Source organism: Notolepis coatsorum (genome assembly GCF_963971535.1).
Source record: "Notolepis coatsorum genome assembly, chromosome: 18".
Taxonomy (NCBI): domain Eukaryota; kingdom Metazoa; phylum Chordata; class Actinopteri; order Aulopiformes; family Paralepididae; genus Notolepis; species Notolepis coatsorum.
Genome location: NC_140182.1, coordinates 39,528,998 through 39,556,894, shown reverse-complemented (window position 1 = coordinate 39,556,894; position 27,897 = coordinate 39,528,998). Strand labels below are relative to the sequence as shown.

Below are 27,897 nucleotides of genomic sequence, written 5' to 3'. Positions count from 1 at the left end.
TTTTGACATTCTTTTGGACATTCATCGTGGGTGAGCTTTGGTTTTAGGACAGACATTACCAAACACACAGACATAAAAGGTAGACAGTAAAAAAAAAAAAAGCTACAACAATCATACAAAATCCTGAGGTAGAGCAGAAGCACACGCCTTTTTCCCACATAGTAATAACAGCTAGCTCCTTGATCCCTTGTGCCACGGAAGATTACATGGGGGGGGGCATTCAGGAAGCTAAAGGACGTAGAACTGGCATAGCTTCAGCTGCTGGAGAGAGCAGGCCCAGGTACACCTGGTGTCAGGAGCTGCTGGAGAGAGCAGGCTCAGGTCCACCTGGTGGCAGAGCTTCAGCTGCTGGAGAGAGCAGGCCCAGGTCCACCTGGTGTCAGGAGCTGCTGGAGAGAGCAGGCCCAGGTCCACCTGGTGGCAGAGCTTCAGCTGCTGGAGAGAGCAGGCCCAGGTCCACCTGGTGGCAGAGCTTCAGCTGCTGGAGAGAGCAGGCCCAGGTCCACCTGGTGTCAGGAGCAAGCCAGTGGGGACGTGCACCGGGCCGGATCACAGAACTCCACAACCGACACGCAGCTGGACCGCGAGATCCGAGTGGCGGCGGAGCAACGGAGGGTGTGGCTCGACGTCTCCTCCTCGTCTTCCACTTTAAAGTCGGCCTTCCGCTCCTCCAGAACGACGACGTTGTCGGCCGACCCGAAGGACCGAGGTCTGGAGCTGCAGCTGCTAGTTGGGTTGCTCATCTCCTCGTTGCTCTCTTCGTTGGAATAGTGACCGGAGTCTCCCGTCTCCTGGCTGCCCTCGCTGGCCTGGGAGCTCTCCGACTGGTGCGGCCCGTAAATGATCTCCCGGGACGAGGGCTGGAGGGGCGCCGAACCCAGCCTCTCCTCGTACGTCAGGACCGTCTTCCCAGCCTCATACAGACAGGCTCTGTTCTCGGCCTGAGGACACCAGAGGAGAGAACAAAACTATTTCATGTTTGTCGACATACTAGCGACATTTCATTTGACTGAATACATATTAGAAGATATTTGGAATTGATTTAATGTCTCTTACGTCACTCATGTTGGATGGGTTTAGTTTTTCCCTGTTGAAGAACAGCCACCTCTTGCTTCTATTGCTACTGTGGACCAGATGGGCGCTGCTTATAACCATGTTCCTTGCCCCCTGGAGCAGAGAGAAGATACATCAGGGATACAGACCATTGTACCACATTTAGCATTTGACACAGTACAGTCTATATATAGGTGCTAATATAGACGTTTTAACATTTTTATGTAGAGTAATCATTTACAAAAAATAATACATCCACAGAACTTTTAGAAAGGTGTGGAACAAAAGTATTGCTTTTCCCCCAAAAATATTATGGATTCATGCATTTGATTAAACTGGATATCAAATATATAAATGAGTACTACTGAGTGATAGTGCTAATCAGATGTGTGTACAGTTATAGTATTATTATGTACAGTCATAAAGGTATAAAGACACTATGGTAGCAGTATAACTAGTAAGAGTAGGTAAGGGATATGTACAGATATAGATATAATATCTACAGGTATGTAAAAAGGATTATATGCAGGTATATACATACAGATGTGAATAAATATATATATATATATATATATATATATATATATATATATATATATATTATATATATATATATATATATATATATATATATATATATATATAAATGTGTATGGTATATTATAGGGATTATATGCAGGTTTATTCAGACAGATATGGAGATATAAATATTTAACTTGGTTTCTTAAAAGACAAAACACATTTCTACCATACATATGAAATACATTGTGTCCTCAGGGGCTCAGTCCCCTACGCATCACATTCATTGTTCCCCGTTATAGGTGGGATTACACCTCACCTTGGCATCTATAAAATGAGCATCTATCATGGGCACGAGGGCCTCAGCGTTCTCGGCGTGTTCACTCGCCAGGGACGAACCAGGACCTTCGCCGTTCCCCACACCGATGACCTTAGGACTAGAGCATTTCCTATTAGTTACACAGGCAAAGATTAATATTTGAATCAAAATCCCTTCATGTGTCCAATTAGTGGAATAGTGGTAAGTTGTGTTACCAGTATAAATGATTATATACCTGGATCTGCCTTTATTGATGAGGATCAAGGCACACATGATGATGCAGGCCAGGGCGATACAGACGCCCACGATGATGCCTGTCATGGACCTCTGGTCTATGTGGTAGAGACCATCGGAGTGCACTGGAAGACAACAGTCACATCAGCTACAGTATATACAGAAAGGTTAGGCTATCCAAAAGAGATGAACAAAACATGTACATTTAACATTTTATATTTAGTAACTTAGCTGAACGCTTTTATCCAAAGTGACAACAGTGACAAGGTGAAAACAAGTCAGCAGGAGGGGTACAACTCTGGCAGCTAAGGGCCAGTGGTATTGTTCATCAAACAGTGTTTCACTTGAGTGTTAGACTCTGAGTGCATAGTTGTAGATACATATTAGAATGGTAGTTAGTAGTATAGGGATAGTAACATAGTACATAGTGGTAAAGTACATAAGAGTAAAAGACAATATTCTTTTCAGATATTGATTGAAGGTGTATTTTTTGTCAACGGTGCAAAATTGGACGGGTTTCAGCTGTCCTGATTGGTGGGAAGTTCATTCCACCATTGTGGAGCGAGGGCAGAGAATAGCCTGCTTCGCTTCGTTGACCCCCCAGGAGCCTGGATAGGAGTTGGTCTCAAGCGGCCAGAAGATGCAGAGCACCACCACTATATGATACTCTGTTATCCAAAGTTGGTAGCAGAGCCCCTAACCTCCCGGTAGTGTTACCCCTGGAACAGACGGGCTGTGGAGGCAGACATGCAAGGCGCCAACCGGCTCATCGAGGGGCAGTTAGGAGGTAAGTGCCTTGCTCAAGGACACTTTGACACGCAGCCGGGAGGAGCTGACCTGTGGTGGATTAAAGAGCTCTCTTATGGTGTTTGTTCCGGGGTCTGGTACTGACCTGTGGTGTCTGGGATGTTGTCGGAGTGCCTGGGGTTCTTCCCGCGGTGGGAGCTTCCACGCTGCAGAGGCAGCTCCACGATGCTGGAGAAGGGGCCATCGCCCACCTGGTTGGAGGCCGAGATCTTCACCAGATACACGTTTCCCGGCTCCAGCTTCTCCAGCAGGGCCATGGTGTTGGTCCCTGTCGACGACAGCAGAACGAGAGACCGTGATTTAACAACGTTAACGTACTTAACAACCAGCAAACTGATTGATATCAGAGGTATAAATTAGGGATGCACCGATCCAACTTTTTTCAGTCCCAATACCGATACACAGGCTTTGGTTATCGGCCGATACAGAGTACTGATTCATTACTTTTAATGAACAGTATAGACTTGGACCATCGTTTTGGGGTCATTGGGCAGAGTTAACGAATGCACCAAATCACTTTGCTTTAATTTCTGGCACGTTGGACGTTTTTCTTGGTATCAGATTTAGTATCGCGGAAATTCTCTTGATAATCATATTCTATTTTAGCCTGGTATTGGACCAATATCCGATACCAGTATCGCTATCGGTGCATTCCTAGTATAAATAGCAAATAAAACAAAACTTCAGAGTAGAGGTGCACCAACACCAAAGTGCTTTATTACATACATATACTGTAGAGTAATTCCCGAAGACCAGTTTTGGTCCTATTACAAGATAATCACACAAGTTATAACCCGCCCCCTGCTCCGTACTGTACCGTATCAGCACTGATACCGACACTACAGATACTATCAGTGTGCCTCTACCCCCGGAGCTGCCAAGGTCAGGGGAGGCTACACATTTACTAGCGAACTGGAAAGACGTGAGGGAAGGAGTGTGGTGCGGTGAACTGAAACGACATGAGGGAAGGAGTGGTGTGGCACAGTGTGGCGTGGTGAGGTGAGGTGCGTGAGGTGTGGCATGGCATGGTGTGGTGATGTGTGGTGAGGTGTGGCGTGGCACGGTGTGGTGAGGTGTTGTGTGGTGAGGTGTGGTGAGGTGTGGTGCGTGTGGTGATGTGTGGTGCGGTGAGCTGTGGTGCGGTGTGGTGAGGTGTGGTGTGGTGAGGTGTGGTGTGGTGAGGTGCGGTGTGGTGCGGTGTGGTGAGGTGTGGTGTGGTGAGGTGCGGTGTGGTGAGGTGTGGTGTGGTGCGGTGCGGTGTGGTGTGGTGCGGTGAGGTGTGGTGTGGTGAGGTGAGGTGTGGTGCGGTGTGGTGCGGTGTGGTGAGGTGCAGAGGCTAGACCCACTCACCCTCCCTCTGCAGGACCTGCCAGCGCCCGGCCAGCCAGGCACCCTGGGAGGCATACAGGATGGTGTAGTGTGTCACCGCCACGTTGGGCTCCTCAGGCTCTCTCCAGGACACCAAGGCCGTGTCATCCTCGATCAGGGTAACCCGGACGCCCACGGGCGGCAGGCTGGGTGCTGCGATCGGAAAGATCCAACGTTCAAAATCGCACAACAACAATTTTCTGTATGTAGTATTTGGAGTAGAAATGTAAACCCTCTAGAGTCTAGAGAGTCAAAAACATTAATCACACATCTTTAGAGCTGATTAAAATGTGCCCCAAGAGGAGAGATGGAGCCTTGGAACACTGTTTGACGCTAGACATGATCTGTATGGATGTGGCGGTCCTAACCCCTCTCCCACCAGATTTAGAATACAAAGAAGCACCGTCTAAGCTCAATGTTGGTTCTTTTGTTTTGAGATGTGGTTGGATGAATGTTGGTTGGTTGTTTTGGTCAAATGGATGGCATTTATTTACAACCTATGCCTCACATTCACACACCAATGGTGGAGGCAACCATGCAAGGTGCCAACCTGCTTATCAGGAGCAGTTAGGGGTTAAGTGTCTTGCTCAAGGACACTTTGACACCAGAAGAGGAGCCGGAATCGGACTGGGAACCTTCTGATTACCAGACAACCGCTCTACCTCCTGAGCCACTGTCGCCCCGTTTTGAGATTAGAAACAAATTCTAAGCATTTGTTAGTGATTATTTTTATTTTATTTCTTTTACTTTTTCTGTTTTTCTGTGTTTTTCCTCCCATCCCAATTTTAGTCGTGCCAATTTCCCCCTCCCCTTCCTGGTTGTTGCTCGCATGTGCCCCCCACTGGTCGATCTAGGGAGGGTTGATTCAGTTGAGTCAGCCAGCCACTTCTTTTCACCTGCCAGCGCGGACTCTCATTGGTGAGGTGTAACATGTGGGAGGTCACACTACCCTCACCATCTCCCTTTCCTCGCTGTGCAGGCGCCCTGACCAACCTGTAGGAGTCGCTATTTACAACGACCAGATTACCACCCACCGGCTTCCCTCCCGCTGACTCTGCCAATTGAGCCAGTATGACGGCCGGCCAAGCGGGAGGCAACGCTGACAGCCGGATTCGATACCAGTGTCTCACGCATTGGTGACGAGCGCTTAGTCCACCCAGCCGCCTTTGCTAGTGATTATTCCAAAATAAAATTTAAATAATAATAATAAATAAAACTACAGAGTGGAGCTCTGGGGCTATGTATTGGATTTAGATTTGGAAAACAGAGGAATGAAAGATGGTCCTCTTCAAAGTGGAGTGATGTCCAGGTACATTACCTGCTTGTAGAGTCCTGTGGTAAACAACTGAGCTCCAAGAGCTGGACATCTGGTCCACATGGAGACGGACCACGAACTCATAGCGGGTGTTTGGCTGCAGGTCCTCCACCGTCACACTCTGTTTGGTACTGAGGGGGAAACAAGGTAAACTGATCAGAGAACTGTAGTCTCGTCACCTCGTGTCCCTGGTACTGAGGGGGACACAAGGTAAACTGATCAGAGAACTGTAGTCTCGTCACCTCGTGTCCCTGGTACTGAGGGGGAACAAGGTAAACTGATCAGAGAACTGTAGTCTCGTCACCTCGTGTCCCTGGTACTGAGGGGGAAACAAGGTAAACTGATCAGAGAACTGTAGTCTCGTCACCTCGTGTCCCTGGAAGCACGGCGCAGCTGTTCATCACTACTATCTGGATGGATCATTGAGAGCAAGCTCTCATTTACAATGACGTCGAGACATACAAAACATAATAAAAGTCAAGCAATTAAATATTAAAAATAATTAAAAACAACTGCAGACTGTGGTGAAGTGGTTTGCTATTAACAATTGATACATGCCAAAACGTTGATGAAAATCCACTTATGCCATGTCTCCATTAGCTACTGTATGTTCAGCCTGGCTGTGGCTAGCCATGGTCTAGCATGGTATGGTATGGTTGGGTTTGTGTCTCCATTAGCTATGTTCAGCCTGGCTGGGGCTAGCCATGGTCTAGCATGGTACTATGATGTTAGGGAGCTAGGGAACCTTTAAAAAGTCACACCAACAACTGTGGTACACAAGTTAACCATGATGATACAGTCCTAGCCAGCTTTGGTCAGGTCTGACCAGGTTGTGAAAGGTGCTAAAGACAATGGAGACGCTCACTGTGTACTGGCTAGTGGAAACAGGCCACAGCACAACTAAACCCTGACTAGTGGAAACAAGGCCACAGCGCGGCTAAACCTTGGCTAGTGGAGACAAGGCCACAGCATGGCTAAACCCCGGCTAGTGGAGACAAGGCCACAGCACAGCTAAACCCTGACTAGTGGAAACAAGGCCACAGCATGGCTAAACCCTGGCTAGTGGAGACAAGGCCACAGCATGGCTAAACCCCGGCTAGTGGAGACAAGGCCACAGCACAGCTAAACCCTGACTAGTGGAAACAAGGCCACAGCATGGCTAAACCCTGGCTAGTGGAGACAAGGCCACAGCATGGCTAAACCCCGGCTAATGGAGACAAGGCATTAGAAGCACATATGATGGCGTAAACATTCTATCCACTAAAATATGATTATCGATTTCTAAATCCTTGTTTGCAACCTGCCATCAGATAAAACCTTATTCCCATTGATCCTCGATAACGAAGTGAAGGCCATCATCAACATCAACATCACTCATCCCATCATGCCGTGATCTTTGGGCAACGTTCAAATCAAGTCCGTCCCGATGTTAAGTCTCGTTCCATTCGAAATGCATCAAACCTCAAAAAACGAGACACACTCTGAATGCCATTTTGTGAGGCCTTTTCGATCATAAACATCAGCTTCTCCGGGTCAGAGGTCAATAGTATTACACCGTAGCTATATTGCTGTGTAAACGGAGTTTCCTTCCAACTTACGTTTGCAGGTAACGCACAGCGGAGGCGTTGTGCGTCCCCACGGGTGTATAGCGGAGCGTGTAGCTGACGGTCTTCCTGGAGGTGAAAGCGGGACGGCTCCAACGCAGAGACATTGTGGACGGACTGTTGGCCAAGGCGGTCACGTGGTCAGGAGCTGGAGGGGCCGCTGACGGCTGATCTCTAGTCGCTGAACAACACAGAGACACAACACAAAACACACGTTAGTCACAATTATAATCACCAAATACACTGTATTTTGAGCTGGAAGACATTGGAGAGCGCGGCTCGTGGTCGTCTACTTACACACACAGCCAGGGGTGCTGACTGTTTGATCCGCTTGATAGCCGTCTCCCAGGTGGTTGAAAGCCAGGAGCTTGACGTGATACTTCCTCCTTGGATCTGGAAGGCAAGTGACACATTGTCATCTCTCTCGCCTTCTGCTCGACATTATTCCCAAAAACTAAAACAGGGGGCTTGATCAAACCAGCATTTCTAACAATGACACGCCGCAGTCCTACCTTTTGAACGGTCAAATAAGCTCAAAGTATCTTGTCGCTTTTTTGGTATCAGACCCTGCAAATTCCTCTGTTAAATTTGCAGTTAACAAACATCTCCTATTAGGGCGGCTGGGTGGCGCAGCCGACATTGCGCTCATCACCAACGCAAGAGACACCGGTATCGAATCCGGCTGTCAGCGTTGCCTCCGGCTTGGGCCGGCCGTCATACTGACTCAATTGGCAGAGTCAGCGGGAGGAGAGTCGATGGGTGGTAGTCTGGTCGTTGTAAACAGCGACTCCTACAGGTCGGTCAGGGCGCCTGCACAGCAGAGACAGGAAAATGGCGGGGGCAGTGTGAGCCTCCTACATATTACTCCTCACCAATGAGAGTCCACGCTGGCAGGTGAAAAGATGTGACTGGCTGCCTCCACATGTATCGGAGGGGACATGTGATGGGCTTCTATCCTCCCTACGACCGGCCAGTGGGTGGCACATGCGAGCAACGATCAGGACAGGGGAGGGAGAATTGGCACGAGAGGTAAATTGGGATGGGAGAAAAATCACAGAAAAAGGAGGAGAAAAAGTTGATAAAAAAAACCATCTCCTATTTCGGTAGAAAAGTGGGCTAGAGAGAAGGCCACGTTCATTAAGCACTAGAGGGCAACTCTCTAGGTCCTAACCCCCCCCCCCCCCCCCCCCCGTTCACGGACAATGCAGGGTCTCCTGAGTAACCGCAGCCTATCATCTATCATGTGGTGTCACCGAGGAGGAGGAGGAGGAGGGGGAGGGGGAGGCCCTGCGAAGGAGCGGGCAGCCCCGGAGGCCCAGGAGCCAGGGTGACACGTCCACTGAACCCCAACGCAAGCAGCACGGCCACAAAGTGAGACTCTCTCTCCCCTCATCCAACAGTAAAAAAAGATAAAAAGACTTTATAACCAGTAGGCTGTGCTGTAAAATACAATATGAACAGCGAGGCGGCAGCTGTGTAGGAGGCCAGCCGAGGTGGAGGTGATACGAGGTCTTATTTGCATTGTGCACTTACAGCGCTAATGACATAACCACAGGATATTAGGAGGTTCCTGCTCTCTGCTCTGGAGAAACCAGGAAGAAACCATCAAAGAACGGCTCGCGGTAGCCTTCCCCTTTGAAAAGACGCAATTAACATTTTGTGTTTTTAAACTTAAAAAGACACCATTGCAGCACACCACACTAAATCAGGACATTTTTAGGGAGCGTTAAGATTTGTTTTATGCCTCTGGTGTGAAAGGTTAGCCCATGGGTATTGACCAGTGGGGGCGTTGTGTCCGGGGCCAGCTGCGGGGGGATGGGAGCTGGGGGGGCAGCGTTCAGCTGCTGGGATCCTAGGCCCATGGGACCGGGGGGTTTGACTGGGGTCAGCGGGTCAGGCCAAGATAGAACAGAAGGAATCCTGGTTCTGTGGGAGAGGACCTCGGGCCCCTTTTGTTTCCCTTTCCTGTTCTTCCTACTTGCCCCCGTCGAGTAGCCTTCAACTTGGAGACGGCGCAGAGAGCAGATATTGGTACAACTGGTCAGTGATACTGTTGAGTAATTTCTAGTGGGTGGCCTCATCTGTAACCAAGAGAGACTTATTCCTGCTAGGCTGCTACAGGCAATACAAACGCATTCAGTTTCAAATGTATCTGGAGATGCCTCTATTTTCATCTATATTGAGGAGAAACGGGCATGAAACAAACATCTGAGCCTGAGACTGAAACTGGAGAACATCGTATACGTTAAGGGTCAGTCTGGAGCTGTATACTATGGGGGCTGTTGTGCCTGGACCATTGTGGGTTATTTACATGGACAGATGAACAGTGGGGGCAGGGTCCTCGTCCTGGGTCTGTCGTCTCACGGCTAGAGGTCACTGGCTCTGGCCAGCTCTGGCCAAATCCCAGAGGTCTTTGTCTGTATGCGCCAGTGTCCAGCTGAAAGAGGGGGGGGGGGGGGGGGGGGGGTTGGGTAGTGGTCAGGGTCTCGGGGCGGTTCTGACTCTGGCCAGGCAGCACAATGACCAGGGGTAATTATGCAGGCCAGGGGATGGGAAATGGTGGGTGGGAGGGACATCTGGACCCTGACCCTTGACCCCCGGGGGGTCTGTGCTCACACACAATACTACACTGCAGCCAGGGCTGGTGGAGGGGGTTGCTGTTTAGGAAAAGCGGGTCAGCCCATATTGATCAGGGAGAATGCTAATACTAATATGTCACTGTCAACTGAAATAAATTGGGCCATGCAAAATAGGAGCTCGTTCTGATTTAACGATCGGCGGGTCACTCTCCCTTGTCTCCTGTCTAGACCCGAAACTCATCCGAATATGGTACGAGAACAATTTAACATGGTTAAAAGTTCTTTAATTTAAATGTCTTTACAGCAACACAGGAGGAATGCACACGACTCACCGAGGCCACTGATGGTGTAGGTGGAGTTCTGGGCCAGGAGCTGGATGGTGGGCTGCTCTGGCTGGCCCTCCTCGTGGTAACACAGACGGTAACCCAGAGCAGCCAAAGACCCCGGTGAGGTGTGCCAACGTGCCACGATGGAGGTGCAGTTCAGAGGCTCCAGTTGAAGAAGAGGAGCAGGAGGCACTGCGAGAGAGAGAGAGAGAGAGAGAGAGAGTTGGGGGGTTGAAAAGAGAGATACACCTCCATAGCAAAGGAACACAAACCCAAGTCTGATCCAAATGGAGTTCAATGCTGTATATGAGGGAGGGAATCAAATCAATACACATTGATCTGCAGAAAAACAAACTGAAAAGGCTGCAAGTGGAAATAAAATGAAACGTAGAATGATTATAAAAGGATACCGGTCTTTTACTTTAGTAAGAGATTTGTGAGCTAGCAACATCAAATATTCGGTGGCCCAGTTATCAATAGTGATGTCACCTGCTTCCATTTTGATGAACACATATACAAACTATGGCATTGTGACCTAGAACATACTGACCTAGAGTCATACTGTCCAAGAAGTAATGCCGGACGTGGCTACAATTCCTCCAACAGCTAATGTTGAAGGTCGACTGATCGCACAGTTTCATACCAAGTAATGTGTTAAAAAATACAACAATAAAAAGGTCAAATTAAATATAATTATTTAGCTTTTTCTGTTTCCAATGGTGGACCGTGGAATAGGTTCATTTATAGGTTTTTATGAAAATAATATTGTTTTGTTTAATGCAGAATATTGTTCCAAACAAAGAACAACATTATTGATCAAACTATTGAGATAATAATGGTTATGGTCCCTCAGAAATGGTTTAATTTGACTATTGTGCATCACTTCACATGAGGCAATAAGCATGCCTGCGGGTCAGAGTTGAATAGAAACAGCTGGCTTCACAATAACCCCAACTCATACATACACACCACAGACTAGTCAACTTCCATAACCTGCTCTTCACCTTCTCTCACAAATCTGATGTTTTGGCTGCTGCTCCTCGCTCCACATCATCAAAGTGTGTGGCTTTAACTTAGTTGTGAAAATCAGAAATGCAGTGAAGGTGGACAAACAGCCTCCCCCACACGGGCAATGAAAAGAGGCTATTCTTCCCCTAACACAGCCAATGAAAAGAGGCTATTCTTCCCCCCACACAGCCAATGAAAAGAGGCTATTCTTCCCCCCCACACAGCCGCCTGAGGCCCCCCCTTTATGACCCGTGACTGAGGCCACTCTAACACCACTGACAGCTAAGGGCAAAGGTCCCTGGGTAACCAACACAAAGACTGTGGGACAATGCTACTAGAGCAAACTCTGGTCATGAGTTGGCCGCTCTGCCTGTAGAGATCCACACTCTGCCTGGGCCTGTAGAGATCCACGTAGCACGCTATGAGCAGCACAACGCCACTCTGCATGGGCCTGTAGAGATCCACACTCTGCATGGGCCTGTAGAGATCCACACTCTGCATGGGCCTGTAGAGATCCACACTCTGCATGGGCCTGTAGAGATCCACGTAGCAGGCTATGAGAAGCACAACGCCCCGTTTGACAAGAGAGGCGAGGCAGGCGGCCGTACGCTCAGCTCTCCCTGCAGTGTGTTCATGGTGAATGTCAAGTGTGATGAGACGAGATTAAAAATGGAATTATGTCATTATTAATGAACTATTTAGCTTATCGGCACTCTGGAAGCCTTCCCTTCTAGTGACTGTAAGAATGGACTCAAACATTATCTACAAAGAATAACTAATGCTCTTCCCAAGAACTACGGGAAACTGCTCACACACAGCAAGCCACCACAGGCACATGTGGTTACAGTGGACCAGAAGAACTCCAACGCGAGCTTCACATCACAAGCGCCCGAAGTGTACGTGACACCGATCCCCACGGCTCTTACCTTTGTTGCTGGAGGTCTTGGGTGTGCGGTGGGACGTCCAGGCGGAGGGCTCGCACCAGCCCACGCGGGTGGCGGCGGCCATGCGGAGCAGATAGATGGTGTCGGGCTGCAAGCCCTCCAGGATGTGCTCCGTGCTGTTCTGGGCCAGCTCCTCGGAATTCACCGCGTTGTCGGCGGCTGTGCGGTAGGAGAGCCGGTACGCGGACACCCGCCCGCGGCTCAGCTTGGCCGTCAGAGGCTGCCAGCTCACCTGGATGTCGGTGGGACTGAGGCTGGTCAGACTCAGTTCCGGGGTACGCAGGGGCACTGCAGTAAAAACACAAAATACCACACATGGTTAAACACTATGACTTATGAAAGACTATTACGGTAGTGACCATAAATTATGGAAATTATTGATATTACTATTGCTATCAAATTGGATTACATCAATGGTATTATTTAAGTGCAAAAGTTGTACCATGCTAATACATGACTTTTACCATGGTAGTATTGTGGTTTTTTATACAGTGGCTGGTTACCATGGCAAGACTGAAATTGCTATCAAACTGCTGTGACACTATTCTCCATAAGGGTAAAATATGTGCTAACAATGGACACGCCATGAGCCTTCATCCCTCCTAAAACCACCCTCGGTACACTCATCCTTCATGTTAGCCTAACTACTTGAGTGATTTACTGCAAGGAATGCTGGGAGTCACAGAGCTCGGTGCTTACCGTCCTCCAGGGTATGTTGGCTGACTTGGTCCGACATGCGGCTGGCTCCCATCGGCATATAGGCCACGATGTAGAAACTGTAGTTCCGCGCCGACTCCAGGTCATCGATGATGTAGCTGGTGGTGTCGTTGCCAATAACTGCTTGGTATTCCTCATTATTCAGACCTGACGTGCGACGAAGAAGGATATCGATGAGGTTAAGATTCCCCCCGAACGTACACAGAAGAAAGGTTGCCTTGGTATGTGGCGTGTAAACACTCTGGGGTTAGCTTCTGAATGTCACCCGTCATTTCTGTAAACACCTTAAGTTATGCAAGACGGAGCCACATACCTGCCTCCAGGCCGCTTAAAGCACACCTAAATCAAATATCAAGGAATTTGTTTACGTTGTTCTCTATTCTACAAAGAGTTACTAAACTGTCAATCTACCGCTAGCATCACCTTTAAAAGTTGAAAGTGCAACAACGGACATTCTTCTTTTGAGAATGTATATTATTTATAGGGTAGTATAACATGAAAACAAAGAAAATCCAGAAATGTTAGATATACCTGTCCTAGCTTATAGGCATTTCCTCTTCCAGCAAATGGTACCTCTACCTATTATTGAATATGTATTTTATGCTTAAATTTGGTGCTCCACTCATTTCCTCATTGAGTCACCTGGTGTGATTACAGTGATGGCACTCTCAGTAATGACGCCCAGGAAACCCTCAAGCACATTGTCGATGTATACGCAGGCATGAGTCCATAGCAGGCTTTTTTCCGACATGTTGCACTACCCCTACATAATATTAATAATTGTATTAAATATATTTTAATTTTATTTTTTAACGTCTGTTGTTTCCCTTTAAGAAAAAAAAATCGGTCCTGTCCCTTTAACAGCGGGCAGAGTAAGTAGTGGACAATAGGCAGGCTAAGCCTGTTGTTATTTTAGAGAAGTTTCCATTCTAAGTCCTCCTTGACCTCTGCTCTGCATGGGAACAACAGATGGCCTCCACCAAGGAGAGCTGGTCGGACATAAAAGAGTTACATGGCTTGTTGTGGTGGACGGTGGACCATGCCTTCAACCCGCCACATATTTCATCAACATATTTCAACTGACAAGATAAGCAGACACATGGTCTCACCTTCAGCCTTCATGTAATGGATGGAGTAGGCGATGACTTTGTCCGCATTGTAGAGTGGTCTATCCCAGGCCAGCAAAATGGCTGAACTCGAGATGGTCTCTGCGTGGACATTTCTCGGGGCGCTGGGTCTGTCCTCGGACATGACGACTATAAGACGCGCCAAGGACAGCACAGACCCCTGCTCGCTCTCTGCCACGCATTGGTAGATGGCGTCGTCCTCGGGGATGATCTGGGTGATCACCAGTTTACTGTAAAACACAAACACAACACTGTTACTGTACGTTTACAGTGTTAAGACTTTGGTCACCTTTCCTTATCTCATCTGTAGTTATTATTATTATCAGAGAATGTATGACTGTGTGGCGTTAATACCTGTTGTACATCTTGATCCTGCCATTCAAGTGCACCTCTTCTCCATTCTTCAGCCAGCTGATGCGGGGCGAGGGCACTCCCTCAGCCTGGCACATAAAGCGGGCAGTGCCCGCTCTAGGACGGGTCTGGCTCTCAGGCCTCTCCGTTATGGACGGTGCCACTGAAACAGAAATGTTTGAGGAAAAATTATTAAAGAAGCCATATTGTGCTTTTTGTGGTTTATATAGCTGGAGGTGCATGTAGAACGTCTACAGAGTTACACAATCCAAAGTCCAGCCAAACAGAGTTATTCTCTCTGACAGGAATCACTCTTCCTGAACTGCTTGAAATACCTTGTTTGTAGACCAGCCTTTTCTTCCATTACATATCTACGTCACTATGTAACACAATAGTTTATTCTTGGCATATATGTCTATTGATGTTTATTATTGTTCACTCTTGCAATAAAAAAAAATCCCTGATCCGCTCTGGTCTGACTCCTGACTTGTGTGTCTGTTTTTCAAGATGGAGGCTCGCTTTTCTTTCTGGATCTGATCTGCAATGCCTAGTTTTACAGTTTGATCTGAATTTTGTGAACCAGGAAGTGCAGCAGCAGCACAGGGGAGAAGCAGCTAATTTTCATTTAGAGACAAGAGACTGTTTGAGGCTGACTGAGCCTGACTGCTGAGTGAGTACAGCTGTAACTAGGTGCTTTTCTACCATAAAAAGAACATGCAGATGTTTGTAAATAGACCATGAACATTTAAATATTTAACTTGGAAATTATCATAATATGGACTCTTTAAAACATACTCTGATGCCTACCATTTATTAAAAGACTAGTAAAGAGACTTAAACAAAGCATCACCTAAAAACAGTGCCTAAAAACCAGTCTCTCCATCATAGCTAAAAATATTTCCACACAGTCTCACTCCATAAGATCACGCTGTTCTAGAAGATCACTATAAGATCTACAAGAGATAATTAAATCATATAAAATCCCAAATCTCCAATATAGAAATATAATGGATTTGGAATATTTTTCATTCACTACATAAGTAGTAGTAGCAGTAGCAGCAGCAGCAATAGTTGCAGAGGAGAGAGTAGCAGTAGTAGTAGTAGTAGTAGTAGCAGTAGCAGTAGTAGTAGTAGTAGTAGTAGTAGTAGTAGTAGTTGTTGTTGTAGTAATAGTAGTAGTAGTAGTAGCAGTAGTAGTAAATGGTAAATGGTGCATTTACAATTGTTGTTCCTCACATTCACGCACCAATTGCGGAGGCAACCATGCAAGGTGCCAACCTGCACATCAGGAGCAATTAGGGGTTAAGTGTCTTGCTCAAGGACACTTCGACACGCTGCCCGGGAGGAGCTGGAATCGAACCGGGAACCTTCTGACTACCAGACGACTGCTCTACCTGAGCAATTGTCGCCCCCAGTAGTAGTAGTAGTAGTAGTAGTAGTAGTAGCAGCAGTAGCAGCAGTAGTAATAGTAATAGCAGTAGTAATAGTAGTAGTAGTAGTAGTAGTAGTAGTAGTAGTAGTAGTAGTAGTAGTAGTAGTAGGAGTAGTAATAGTAATAGCAGTAGTAATAGTAGTAGTAGTAGCGGTAGTAGTAGTAGTAGCAGTAGTAATAGTAATAGTAGTAGTAGTAGCAGTAGTAGTAGTAGTAGCGGTAGTAGTAGTAGCAGTAGTAGTAGTAGTAGTAGCGGTAGTAGTAGTAGCAGTAGTAGTAGTAATAGTAATAGTAGAATAGAAGGGTTGGTGGTTCGAATCCCGCTCAAGCCCATGTCCATCCCATTGCTGTTGTGTCCTTGGGCAAGACACTTAACCTACTTGCCTCGTATGAATGTGTATGCATGTGAATGAATGTTGGTGGTGGTCGGAGGGGCCGTAGGCGTTGATTATTCGCCACGCTTCCGTGAGTCTGCCTCAGGGCAGCTCTGGCTGCAATTGTAGCTTACCACCACCGGTATGACTGTGTATGAACGAATAATGGACTCTGTGAAGCGCTCTGAGTCAGAGCAACAGTCAGTCAGAGAAGAGCGCTATATAAATCCAATCCATTATTATTATTAGTAATAGTAATAGTAGTAGTAGTAGTAGTAGTAGCAACAGTAGTAGCAGTAGTAGTAGTAATAGTAATAGTAGTAGTAGTAGTAGTAGTAATAGTAATAGTAGTAGTAGTAGTAGTAGTAGTAGTAGTAGTAGTAGTAGTAGTAGTGGTAATAGTAGTAGCGGTAGTAGTAGTAGCAGTAGTAGTAGCAATAGTAATAGTAGTAGTAGTAGTAGTAGCAGTAGTAGTAGTAATAGTAATAGTAATAGTAGTAGTAGTAGTAGTAGTAGTAGTAATAGTAATAGTAGTAATAGTAATAGTAGTAGTAGTAGTAATAGTAATAGTAATAGTAGTAATAGTAATAGTAGTAGTAGTAGTAGTAGCAGTAGTAGTAGTAGTAATAGTAATATTAGTAGTAGTAGTAATAGTAGTAAATGGCTGCTTTTTTATATAGCGCTTTTATCCAAAGCGCTTTACAATTTGTTACTCACATTTTACCCATTCACTCACCGACGGCGGAGGCAACCATGCAAGGTGCCAACCTGCTCATCGGGAGCAATTAGGAGTTAAGTGTCTTGCTCAAGGACACATCGACACGCTGCCCGGGAGGAGCGGGAATCGAACCGGGAACCTCCGGATTGCCAGACGACTGCTCTACCTCCCGAGCCACTGTCGCCCTAGTAGTAGTAGTAGTAGTAGTAGTAGTAGTAGTAGTAGTTACTAAAAAAGAGTTACCAAATGCACCAAGGTACTAGGTTATTAAAGGAGTTTACCCAGTACGGTGAGATTGGCTGCAGCGATGGTGTAGTTGCGTGTGCCGGGGGTGGTGGCCCTGCAGAGGTAGATTCCACTGTGCCGGGACTTGATGTCAGTGATCACCAGATTCCCACTGCCCAGCACTCTGGCATTGTACACATCAATGGGCTTGCTGTCGGCGCGGCTCCACGAGATGATGGGCCGCGGGTTTCCTGTCGCCACACACTCCAACACCACCGTCTGGTGCAGAGAGGCGGTGGCGTTCTGAGGTCCGGCGATGATTCGGGGTCTTTGGCGAGATGGAGGACCGGCACCTTGAGGAAAAAACAAGGACACATCCACAAATAAGTACATATCACTATGCTGTACATAATACATTTGCAGGTTTAACATTCTTTGTCTGAAATGCATTGGATGCAACTCCACACACCAGGGTTGACGGCCAGCGTTGCCTCTCTGCTCCTCATGCGGTTGCCGATGTTAGTTGCCACACATCGGTACCGCCCGGCATCTTCCATCTGTACATTGTGCATCTGAAGAACTCCGTTGGGCAAAACCGTAATCCTAGAAACACACAGGGGGGAATATAAGGGTCCGTCACAGCCGGGAAAACGACAACAACCTAAAAGACTCATAGTCTTCTCAGATTCATTCTTAGAACATTAGATTAGATTAGATTCAAATGTATTGTCATCATTATACAGCACAAGTACAGTACAACAAAAGGAAGTTTGGCAATATACAATGTACAGGTGACTAAACTGGATATAAAATATATAAATTAGTACTACTGAGTGTAGTGCTAATCAGATTGATGTATGTGCAGAGTTGTAATACCAATATGTACAGTGATACAGGTATAAAGACAATATGGTAGTAAGTCATACAGGCCAGCAGTGTAACTAATAAGAGTAGGTAAGGGATATGTACAGATATATATTTAGTATCTACAGATATGTAAAAAGGATTATATGCCGGTATGTAAAGACAGATGTAGATATATATATATGGTAATAATATATGGTATATACAGCATTATTGTACATGCTATCATACAGAGTTATATGGGTTATATGCAGGTATAACCCATATACCTACAGGTGTATAAGTAGGTATATGAGGACGCGAGGTGATCGGGTACCTGTCCGTCTCCAGGGGCAGTGTGCTCTGGTTCAGCTCCCAGGTGATGGTGGCAGGAGGGTTGGCAGTGACCTCACAGGAGAACCGTGTCACCGAGCCCTCGGCCACTTCCACAGGCACAGGGTGCACCACAACTTGTGAGATACCTGAGATATGAAATAGATATATATTTCAAACAAACCCGGAGCGATCGTGGGATAGCAGGAACTCTTTTGACTGAAAGAAAGTGTAGACGTGTGTTTTTCGACAAAACAATTCCATCGTGAACTTCTTATGAGGTAAATGGGTCTTTGCTTCAATGATGTATAAGATGTTTTATGGATAATGATTTACATACATGAACTTATCGTTGCATTTTACTTTCGTTTTTGCGTAGTGCATTACGCATGCAAAGCCTTGACAATGATGGATGTTAACTGGATCTGTGAGAGGAATTGATCAGCGCAAGCTACCATGATCTTGCCTTTGAGCAGATGAGCTATCAGATCCAATACTACTGACCAGCTGGTCAGATCAATAATCAATGGAAGAGTGACACTGACTGATGCATTGTCATAGATAAACACTAATCAATGGAGTCTCTCTCTCTCTACAAGGAAGATTGCCATCAGCCTTTGGGTCTAGGAAAATAATTAATAGTGAAATATGGGAAGAAATTGTATGTTTTAAGCCTATTTTTTATTTAATTTTTTACACCGACCAGTACACATACCCCACCGGCTTCCCACCCGCTAACACAGACTGACCAAGCCGGAGGTACCACCGACACCACCAACAGCTGGATTCGATCCCAGAGTCTCTGCGGTGGTAGGCGAGTGCTTAGTCCACTGCGCTACCCAGCCGCACCTAAGCCAATTTTCTTGTAAGAAGTCACGGATGAAATAATGACATCACATTACATTCTATAGATGAGTGCCTTTTAATGTGCCATGTAAACCCTTTACAAAGAGATTGTAAACTTGGTTTAATGTGATACTGAACACATTTTACAGAGTTGCATTCTAGAGAGAACACCTTTTTTTTTTTTTTTTTTAAGAAGCGCCCTAAATACGTCGCCACTCGGATATATACTTTTATCTAACAAACAGGCTATCGGGTATAAACAATAACCTTCATTCAATTAAGGTGATAAAACCCTTCCGCCCCCCTCAGTCACAGCAAGGAAGTCAATATCATGTTAAAGGAAATCAATGACCGCCCACCCCCACACACACACACACACACACACTGAAACTCAACATTTAAAGTGTGTGCCTAAGGAGATTTGAACGAAGACCTATTCATTTTATTTAAAGCCTAATTGCATCAATATTACATAATTATAACTGGTAACCCTACTGTTGTGTGCAGTGAAGCGTGAGCCTAAACCAGGCCTATGAGCCGGTCTCCTTTATGGCCTGATATTGTGTTGTAATATTAAAGGGGGATTCCTGACCATTTTAAGAATTCACACAATGTTCATCCTGTGCCCCAGGACAGTGTAATCAGTATTTGTGAACATGCACCACTTTCTCTTAAAGCTAGAAATCCCTAGCTTTCCCTAGAGAGAACCCCTAGAGAGAACCCTCCGGTCGATGATGTAACTGGGATGTAAAACCTGGGGCTTCTCCATAGACAATGAGCAGGCTCTGGCTTTGCGAGGCCATAACGTGTTTGTGTGAGATCTTACACCCAAATGAGGTTTATATTTTGGAAATGCTCGGACGTCTCAACCATGATTAACACCTCATTTGGGTGTTAAGAGCTCGCACAAACATTTTATGGCCTCATAAAGTCAGAGTCCCCCATTCAGAGTTTATGGAGCATCCCCAGATTTTACATTCCAGTCACATCCAAGATCGGAGGGGTTTCTTCATAGAAGTCTCTTGATTTTCTAACTTCAGGAGAGAGAGCGGTTCATGTTCACACATATTGACTGAACTGTCCTGGGGCACAGGGTGAACATTGTGTGAATTCTTAAAAATGGGTGGCATTTACGATAGGCCTATACAATGATTCCTGGAGGATTCCTCTGAATATGGGCCTGGCCGCACTTCACTCTAGTCCTTCGGGTGACACACTGTGATCGAGGTCCAAAAGATGAAGAGATTCTAACAGTCAAGTACAGGAGGCTGTATCTCCACATGCTAAAATCACAGACAGACAGATTATCAACCCAAATGTCTGCGTTATAATCATTTAGTCACCAATCCTGTATTCACAAAGAAAACACAGTTGGATGGATGAGCAGCAGCATCGTGAAAACCCTCCAACACGGAGGAAAGCGCTTTGGTCGTCTCTTATCTTGTCCTCTAAAACACAGTGGAAGGATAAGCGTGAGGAAAAAGCCTTCAACGGCGTGCAAGAAGTGCTCTAAGATAATGTAACGTATAATGTACATTTAAGTCATCAACGCTTTTATCCAAAGCAACTTATAAGAAGTTGTGTACAACAAGTCAACAGGAAGGGTAAAACTCTGGCAGCTAAGGGTGATTGATATTGTTCGTCAAACACTAACAGTGTTGAACTTGAGTGCTACACTCTTGAGTGCATAGTAGTATAGACATATTAGCATAGTAGGTAGTAATATAGGCATAGAAGATTACTTAGTAGCAAAGTACATAATAGTAAAGCACAGTAAGAAGGTTAGTGTGTGTGTATGTATATATATTCTTATTGTGGCTCTGTGATGCAGCCGGTGGGTGTGGCCACCTCAGGCCTGTCTGCTAATACGGTCAGTGCCATGGTAAAGAGCAGATCAATAGCCAGGTCAAACAGCACAAAGGTTCTCCGGGGGAGGTCAGAGTTCACCTCAGCCCCCCTGTCCATCCAATTTCAGCCCAAAATTGGGGGTGCAGATCGAAGTCGGTTTGCCTATTGTCTACAAGAAAAAGGAGAGCTTTGCATATATGCTGCCTTTTTCCTACACCAAATGGTTACAGTTGTAATAAAGTATAAATGTGAGTATCATGTGACCTATGTTTTTATCATGGCGGAGATGTCAGAGAGACAAACACTGTGACACAGAGAGGTATGTTAACACCAGCCACTGCTGTTGGTCGATTGTGCCTGTGGTTTTGGTAGGTTTGTCTACCTGAGTAAACAACCAAATTCTTTCCTCTTCTCTTCCAGTTTCCTGTGACATACATACCCTTTAAGTCTAGGCTACATGCATACCCTTTAAGTCTAGGCTACATTACCCTTTAAGTCTAGGCTACATTGCATACTCTTTAAGTCTAGGAAATGTTGCAACCGGTGATGCAATCCACAGACTTGTAAAACACTTCCTGGATATTAACAGGATTCAGAGGGTCGCGGCTGGAAGGCACCCGCATTTCCTAGATTCTTTTCACCTTAAAAGGTTGTTTATAAACCTAACCCTCACCCTAACCCTGACCCTAACCTAACTGGAGATGTCACACACCCGCCTCACCTTAACCTAAAATAGAAATGAAGGAGGAAAAAAAAGCATTTGAGTGACCATCAAAATGTCAACGTTATATTGACTTCTAAGGCAACGAGTGTTTGTAGAGAGGAACGCCACAACTTTCCCTGCGTGGAATACGAGGCCTGCTCACTCACATGACAAATTGGGCTCAGGCCTACGTGTTCAACAAAAGGAGCTCTGCCTGACAAAGCTGGGGAGGGAGAGGGCTGGTGAAAAGGGCCCATAGTGGGGAGAAAGGACAGCCAGGCAGCCCAGCCAGGGCACGCCAGTGACATCACAAAGCCTTTCCAAGCTGACCTCTGACCCCCAGGGCCTCTGGACAGAAGGGGAGTCTGGAGGAAGCCCATCCTCCACCCTACAGCTGACCAAAACCTTTAACCCTCTCACTGCCAATGCCTGGACTCCTCAACAAACTTGACATTTCTTTGTTTTTTTGTTTTTTAATGTAGGCTTCTTAGGAAATTATAGTAATAGTTGCAATACTTCCGTAGATAAGCGACGATCACAATCGAACAACACTTGTTGGGTTTCTACTTTCTAGTACTCCTGAACTCTGTTCCAGCGCCACTACGTGGTGTTCTGTTTGGTGTTACGAACACAAATGTTAAGATCTTATTTTCTCTCATATTTTCATGGTATTTCATAAGGCCATGTGAGAAGTTTCACCCTGACTATCCAGTGGGTATATATCTGTTAGGATGGGGTATAAACGGTTTGAGGTCAGCCCAGGCCATTTGAATAGACACAGCTGTCCAATCCACTGATATGTGGACAAACGAAAAGCCAGGGGCAGCCAGGGGCAGCCAGACAAAAGGTAAAAGGCAAATGGCCTTTTAGAGATTCCTCTGGGTAGCAGAGCACTGAACAATTACACACAAACGCAGTCCAGACTGACAATACAAGACCACTAACATGAAAATAAAGAGGCCCAATTTCAAACTTTTTTCACTGAGAATTCAAAATGTTCACTGAGAATTGCCACAGCGTGCATGTGCATCAACCTCTGCACGTGTCACTTTCCCTGCAAAACAAACAGACTATAAACTCAGGCGTTGCCTATTAACAGGAGCATTTATTGGCTTTCAGATAGACTCTCCACCTATCCTTAACTGGCTCCTAAAATCAGCCTCTTAACGGCACTGACAGCTTTTAACTCAGGCATGGCCCCCACTTCCAACAACTGCCAGTGACAAGGAAACCCTGACTTTAGAGGGTCTTCCTCAATGAAGAGGAAAGAAAAGAGAGAAGGGGGGGGGGGGGGGGGGTGAGGTACATCTGCTTCCCATCTCCAGGGTAATAAGCCCTGAAAACCTGCCTGTTCTGATGCATGCATGTCAAAGTGAACACCATCACCAAGCGAGTTCAAAACTCTACCCACGGTCCACACACACACACACACACACACACACACACACACACACACACACACAGGCCTGAATAAATCATTTCACTCTGAGCTGAGTACTTACTTGCGATAGTCAGACGTGATCTTTGGCTTAGGATGGCTCCATATTTATTCTGAGAAAGGCACTGGTAGAACCCTTCGTCTGAGTCCCCTTTGATTCGCTTCACATTTGGTATATACAAGGAGCCGTTGGACAGAAATTGTACATGATCGCTTTCTGCCAAGCGAACTCCATTCTTTAGCCACCTGATGGTGACCGGAGGCTGTCCGTGTGCCTGGCAGTCCAGGACAACCGGGTCCTTTGGTATCACTGTGATATCAGTGGGCTCTGTGATGAAGGACAACTCACTGAAGCAAAGAACACCTGGAGAGAAGGACAATGACAATTACTAGAGGGCTTGTTACTGGTGAAAGAACGCGCTATCTCTCAAAAAAACGCTTTAGAGCAGGAGACACAGGCATTAATGTATGTTTCGTACCTCAGGCCAAAACATGAACATTGAACATACATGTGTTTAAGTATGCATTGTTATTGTATACTGCCATGGCAATGCTTAATAATAATGTCGTTATAGCATAGTATGGCACTTAGTGATTCGTCATCTATGAATAACATTAAAGGTGTTTTATCATATTTGCTGTAGCTTCATTCAATACAATAATATAAATATCACACAACATCACTATACAAACGGACTCGACTATTAAGAAGGGGAACACACCTTTGAGAAGCAATTGCTGTTGCATATGATTTTATGTAGCATAAGCAATTAAATAATTCGGTTTAGCAAAAACCTGTGCATTGTCTTCACTGGCTTCAAAACTTCAAAACTGCACATTGGCCAAAACAACTGCACATTGGCCAAAACGTCATTCCTGCGTTAATAGAAGACTATGCTCTGCAGTCTACGGTCAGTACACGACTACCACCAACCAGGTTTAGCATTATAATGTAATAATAACAAGGAGGGGGAAAACACACTTACTTGATAGTGGAATAAACAAAACAAAACACAGCCAATGCTGGAAGACTTTCATTTTAAACTTCGCCATTTATCCAGATTGTTCTGTCATTTTCACCACTGCGAACCGCGCCGCTCCCCTGCGTGCTGCCCGTGGCTGCTCCTCTAATTACTAATGACTCTGGTCCGACAGCTCTTCAGGGGGACCAGGGGCCCCCACCCCTCCAGCCCTCCCTCGGACGCATGCGCTCCAGGAGACGCCTCTTGTTCAGGACGACAGTAGGACCCGCCTTAAGACCACTGGCACTGACCAGCGCTGCTTTTATGTATAGAGTTGTCCATTAAAAAATTTGTGATGTCCAGCGTATGCAGTTGAAAGGTTATAATAAAGTGAGAATAAAATATATAAAATCGTTGCCCAAAGGTGAAACACGTTGGAAACAATTACACATCTCTATGGTGGGCTATACTTGGAGGATGATTCTAAGGACAATTTGTCTAATTTAACCTGGACCACAGACACTGATTCCCCAAGTGGTAATATACAGAGAATTTATTATTTATGTGGAACATTATTTCAACCAGGAATGTTTATGGCAACTACATCAAATTAACATAGTGACCAATATCAAGGGACAGTGCAGGATACTGGATATGGTCATACCGGAAGACAGCTGCTGTTACCATCGAACTTGGTAATTATGAAGATATATTGATGGCTGCAAGTCAGCTGCCTAATGAATTCAGATATTGATCCAACGGCCGTGCCTACTGACAATGACCCCCGTCCCCCAGCCCCCATTCAATACCAATACAATGGACTCCAGCTGTGAGATCAGCTGTGGTGTATCAGCGAAAACCGACCACTAGGTCTAGATTCACCTACTATAACAATTAAACAGGATATGGACTTGCTTCACGTACAGTATGACCCTCTCCCCAAGTGATGTGTTATGATGTTTATCATCCTGCAACAGCTATAAATGGTTGTGTCGTGGTCGCAGAGGGGTACCAGCCAGAAACATGCACCACCCCTAGACTTAGATATCCAATCAGGAGTGCATGGTGTAATTATATATTGATTAGAGCTAACTATTGATTTAATCATCTGAGGCCTTATATTTATAATTCAAAGCTTAATACCAAGGATACGAGTATCCAATAATCTGCATATTAATCCATTCTTGTAGACTATTTTATTAATGTTTCAAAATTCAGGAAAGCTGCATCCATCTACTGCCTAATATTTTAAAAGTTATCTCACTTGTCTATTGGAAAATATCCCTGGTTGAACTTAATTGATCATCCTACCACATTGCAATAAAACAACAACAATAACACAATCATAACTTTTTGGAGACTGATAACCACTAGTTCTTGAAGCACGATGGCCTGTGGTTAGAAAGTATATTCCATCCCAGTCAGCCCATACTTCTAAAAAAAAAAATCTTTACAAAGATACCAAATATCTATAATGAGTTATTTTGAGGACAGTAGAACTATGGTTTCACTTTCACTCCCATAGACTCTTGTAGAGTGTTTTTGTCACAGGGGTTAAAGTAACACAGATAATACACTCTGGGTCTATAGTATGTAATGCAAGAACATTGAAGTCCATTTACCAGTTTCTCCCAACAGAACCGTAATTTAACCACTGATATACAATACACAGAAAAAGATAACTTCTTCAACTCTATCCTCTATTCTTTGTGAAATCTGTCGACTCACATAACCAAATGTTGTGGTGGTGTGGAGGTTGAGGGCTCCACATGGCTAAAGGTCAGGCTGAGAGGCCTTGATCAATAGAGTGAAGGTCATTAACATGTTCTAAATATCATGAGTTCATGGGAAAGCAGAGCCCTGGACCAACACGCCCGGCTGTGATTGGTCAGCGGCTGTATCTGGGGGAAAGCCCTTCCCCAGTGACCCCAGAGGTCACCCGAAGAGCCGATGTGACCTCTAACCTTGTGCCAAAAGGGGTGATGGAAAAGGGCTTTCCTTTGCATAAAGTTGACTGTCAAAATATTAAAGTGTAAAGTGTAATTAACCAAAATATCAATATAGCATTATGTCACAGGCTTGAGACAGAACCACTCAAAACATCCCTGTTGTGACTGTCTTGCAGAGGCTCCTCCCCCTTTCATAGACACATTTATTGTCTTTCCTTAAAAAAAAGGTTTAACCATTTCCCCTGTGAATTATAATACACATTCGATATATGTATAGTTCAAAAACACTGCCACAGAAAACGTCAACACTATCTGTGAAATCTGTGCACATTCAACAGATTGTAATTAATCATACTTATAACATATTACAATAATGCATAATAATAATAAATAAGTGTTTGTGATCACCATCTTATTATATGACTCTGGTTAAACCATGCTACCAAGTTTAACTAAATATGCTAAAGGCTAAAGAGTGATCCTGTATCCTGAGTATTCTTACTTACCTACTACACCACTACAAAATATTACTACGTACACCATAACAACATCGTTACTAGAGAACTAACTATAACAAGTTGATGAATTGCAAATGGGGGACCCTGATGTAAACAAGACGAAAGTCTTTCTCTGGTCTGCATCCCCTTAACAATTGTATGTTTTGAGCTGTACTGTACTGTACTGTACCCATTCTGCAATCTGTTAATAAAGTTTTCAATCAATCAATCAATCAATCAATCAATCAAACCCTTCGGCGCTAAACCAATCAGAGAGGGTCTTCGCTGTACGCGGCTAGCCAATCAGAGAGCGTCTTCGCACACATAGTCTACGGAAAGAAATCACACGGTTAAATCAAATTAAACATGTTGCTACATTAGGTACAAACAATGGAGCGCCACTTAGTGACCAAACATGGCACTGCAACTAAATAACAACAGAAATATACAATGTACCCACATTGATATGGTGAAAACAACAACACTTAAAATGGTTCTCTAAGCTGTCAATGATTCAGTTACACAGATATGGATAATGAGAAACACAATTGTCACAATACATTACAAGGACACCTATAACAAGACTGCAACTCCCCACTGTGACCTCACTATAGAGAGTGGTATCGTCATGCCATTGTATTGGTCATTATCTGTAATCATAACTACCTACCTCAAACTATAGTCTACCCATATGACTCTGTCTGATAGCATGTACAATAATGCGGTATACTGTATTTATATGTACTGTATACAGTATATATATCCATGTCTGAATATACCTGCATATAGTCATTTCTATATACCTATTTATACACCTGCATATAACTCATATAACTCTGTATGATAGCATGTACAATAGTGCTGTATGTATATATATATTTCTTTTTACTTACTGTATATATATTTATCCACATCTGTCTGTATATACCTGCTCATAATCCTTTTTTACATACCTGTAGATACTATATCTATATCTGTACATAAATATCCCTTACCTACTCTTACTAGTTATACCGCTGGCCAGTATGACTTACTAGTGTCTTTATACCTGTATCACTACATAATACTATAACACTGTACATACATCTGATTAGCACTATCACTCAGTAGTACTAATTTATATTTGATATATATACATTGTATATTTATATTGCACTTTACTGTTACATTTGCACTCTGGTTGGATGCCAAACCTCTTTACGTTGTACTGTAGTTGGGCTGTATGATAATATATTTGAATCTAATCTAATCAATAATGTTCAAAATGTTTTACACCTCTGGGTATTATAATACTATGATATATGCCTACAGTTAGTATTGCATGATGTTATACACCATTATTCAAAGCTGTATAACCTCTTTTATTATTATTAGTACACTCATTACATTATAATGTGTATGTGGTACGTGTTTGTCAGGACCCGCCACAAGAGGCGCTATTTCACTCAAGACGCATGC

At 44.9% G+C, this 27,897-nt stretch overlaps 1 protein-coding gene across 1 annotated transcript; it reads right to left on the bottom strand.

The window, feature by feature from the left end:
• Nucleotides 1–512: 512 nt before the first annotated feature.
• Nucleotides 513–24,084, bottom strand: LOC311245329 (protogenin B-like; the record flags this gene model as incomplete). Its single annotated transcript, XM_084335165.1, has 18 exons — nt 513–941; nt 1,892–2,021; nt 2,127–2,250; nt 3,018–3,200; nt 4,283–4,453; nt 5,619–5,746; nt 7,214–7,400; nt 7,517–7,612; nt 10,131–10,316; nt 12,059–12,364; nt 12,776–12,940; nt 13,903–14,150; nt 14,275–14,434; nt 17,077–17,373; nt 17,490–17,623; nt 18,201–18,345; nt 23,096–23,395; nt 24,018–24,084. The coding sequence occupies 18 exons, from the start codon at nt 24,082–24,084 to the stop codon at nt 513–515; spliced, it is 3,456 nt and encodes a 1,151-aa protein (XP_084191291.1).
• Nucleotides 24,085–27,897: the final 3,813 nt, after the last annotated feature.